General features: G+C 38.9%; 1 protein-coding gene across 1 annotated transcript; it reads right to left on the bottom strand.

Annotated features, from left to right (window-relative positions):
• Positions 1-1,287: 1,287 nt before the first annotated feature.
• LOC107474179 (uncharacterized) lies at positions 1,288-1,659 on the bottom strand. The gene has a single exon (XM_016093784.1). It carries the CDS (start codon positions 1,657-1,659, stop codon positions 1,288-1,290), a length of 372 nt encoding a protein of 123 aa, XP_015949270.1.
• Between the last annotated feature and the right edge of the window lie 239 nt (positions 1,660-1,898).

Here is a 1,898-nt window from a genome sequence, read left to right on the forward strand (position 1 = left end):
CAATTGCGTTGGAAAGTAGACATCTTGGGCTTTCCAGCAATGTATAATAGTCCATACTTTTCCCGAGTTGAGATCACGAAAACAGTAGTTTAACGCCAACTTTCTACCCTATTCTGGCGTTAAACGCCAGAACAGGCATAAAAGTTGGAGTTAAACGCCCAAACTGGCATCAAAGCTGGTGTTTAACTCCAAGAATAGCCTATTCATGTGAAAGCTTCAATGCTCAGCCCAAACACACACCAAGTGGGCCCCATAAGTGGATTTCTACACTATCTATCTTAGTTTACTCATTTTCTATAAACATAGGTTACTAGTTTAGTATAAAAACTACTTTTAGAGATTCATTTGGCACCTCATGACATTTTATATCTGAATTTGTATCTTCTACGACATGAGTCTCTAAACCCCATGGTTAGGGGTGAGGAGCTCTGCTGTGTCTCGATGGATTAATGCAATTATTTCTGTTTTCTATTCAATCACGCTTGTTCTATTCTAAGATATTCACTCACACTTAAACATGATAAATGTGATGATCCGTGACACTCATCACCATTCTCAACCTATGAACGCGTGCCTGACAACCACTTCTGTTCTACATTAGATTGAGTGGTTATCTCTTGGGTCCCTGGTTCACGAGTTTGACTGCCTCTCCTAACAACAGAGCGTTCAATCCGTGAGACTAGATTCTTCGTGGTATAAGCTAGAGTCAATTGGCAGTATTCTTGAGATCCAAAAAGTCTAAACCTTGTCTATGGTATTTCGAGTAGGATCTGAGATGGGATGACTGTGAAGAGCTTCAAACTCACGAATGTTCGGTGTAGTGACAGACGCAAAAGGATCACTGGATCCTATTCCAGCACAAGTGAGAACCGACAGATGATTAGCATGTACATGGACCTTTTTCACTGAAAGGACGGATGGTAGCCATTGACAACGGTGATCCACCAACATACAGCTTGCCATGGAAGAAGCCTTGCGTGTGTGAAGAAGAAAACAGTAGGAAAGCAGAAATTCAGAAGACAGAGTATCTCCAAAACTCCAACCCATTCTCCATTACTGCGTAACAAGTATTTATTTCATATTCTTTTATTTTTTGCAATCAAAACTAAGAACCATTATTTATATCCTGAATAAGAGTTACAAGATAACCATAGCTGCTTCAAGCTAATAATCTCCGTGGGATCAACCCTTACTCACGTAAGGTATTACTTGGACGACCCAGTGCACTTGTTGATTCGGTAGTCCCGAACATTTGATGTCATTTAGGAACTCTGGTGTGAACCACTCTTATTGTATATCATCATTCTCATCAGCTTGACATATTGTGTCAGAACTCAAATACTTGTTTTCCATCCCTAGAAAGATTGTCAAGACGAAATCATTTACCTTCTCGATATACTCAAGCGTGGGTGCAAGAATTGCCCTACTCTGAAAATACCTGTAATTTAACATGTTTTGCAACAAATTTGGATTTGCAAAGTCTACTAAATGAGAGAGATGGTCATCAGAAGTTATAATAAATAGATCATTTGAAATTTCAACTTCTGATTCATCACTAACAACAGATCCAATATTTCCATTTCCAACATCAAGTTTCCAATTAGCAAATCTCTTTATTTCACCTTGATCTTGATCCGAAGAAGACATTAGAAGCCTCATGTTCGTATGCAATTTTAGAACTTTTCAAAACGACAACAAATAGGATGAGTTAATAGCTTATGACAATATCTCGTGTCTACTCCCTTTCGGAATCACTGAAGTATCTATCTGAAATCACCTCCTAGAACAACAATCTTACCACCAAATGGTTGATGTGTCTTATGTTGATTGGTAACTGGCATAAGATCCCCGAGCGTCCGGACAAGTACTTCAAAGCACATTTTATTGAGTATTGGTGC

Source organism: Arachis duranensis, chromosome 2 (genome assembly GCF_000817695.3).
Source record: "Arachis duranensis cultivar V14167 chromosome 2, aradu.V14167.gnm2.J7QH, whole genome shotgun sequence".
Classification (NCBI taxonomy): Eukaryota; Viridiplantae; Streptophyta; class Magnoliopsida; order Fabales; family Fabaceae; genus Arachis; species Arachis duranensis.

Excerpts from the sequence above, each read along its gene's own strand:
- LOC107474179 (XM_016093784.1), bottom strand. The coding sequence starts at position 1,659 with ATGAGGCTTCTAATGTCTTCTTCGGATCAAGATCAAGGTGAAATAAAG.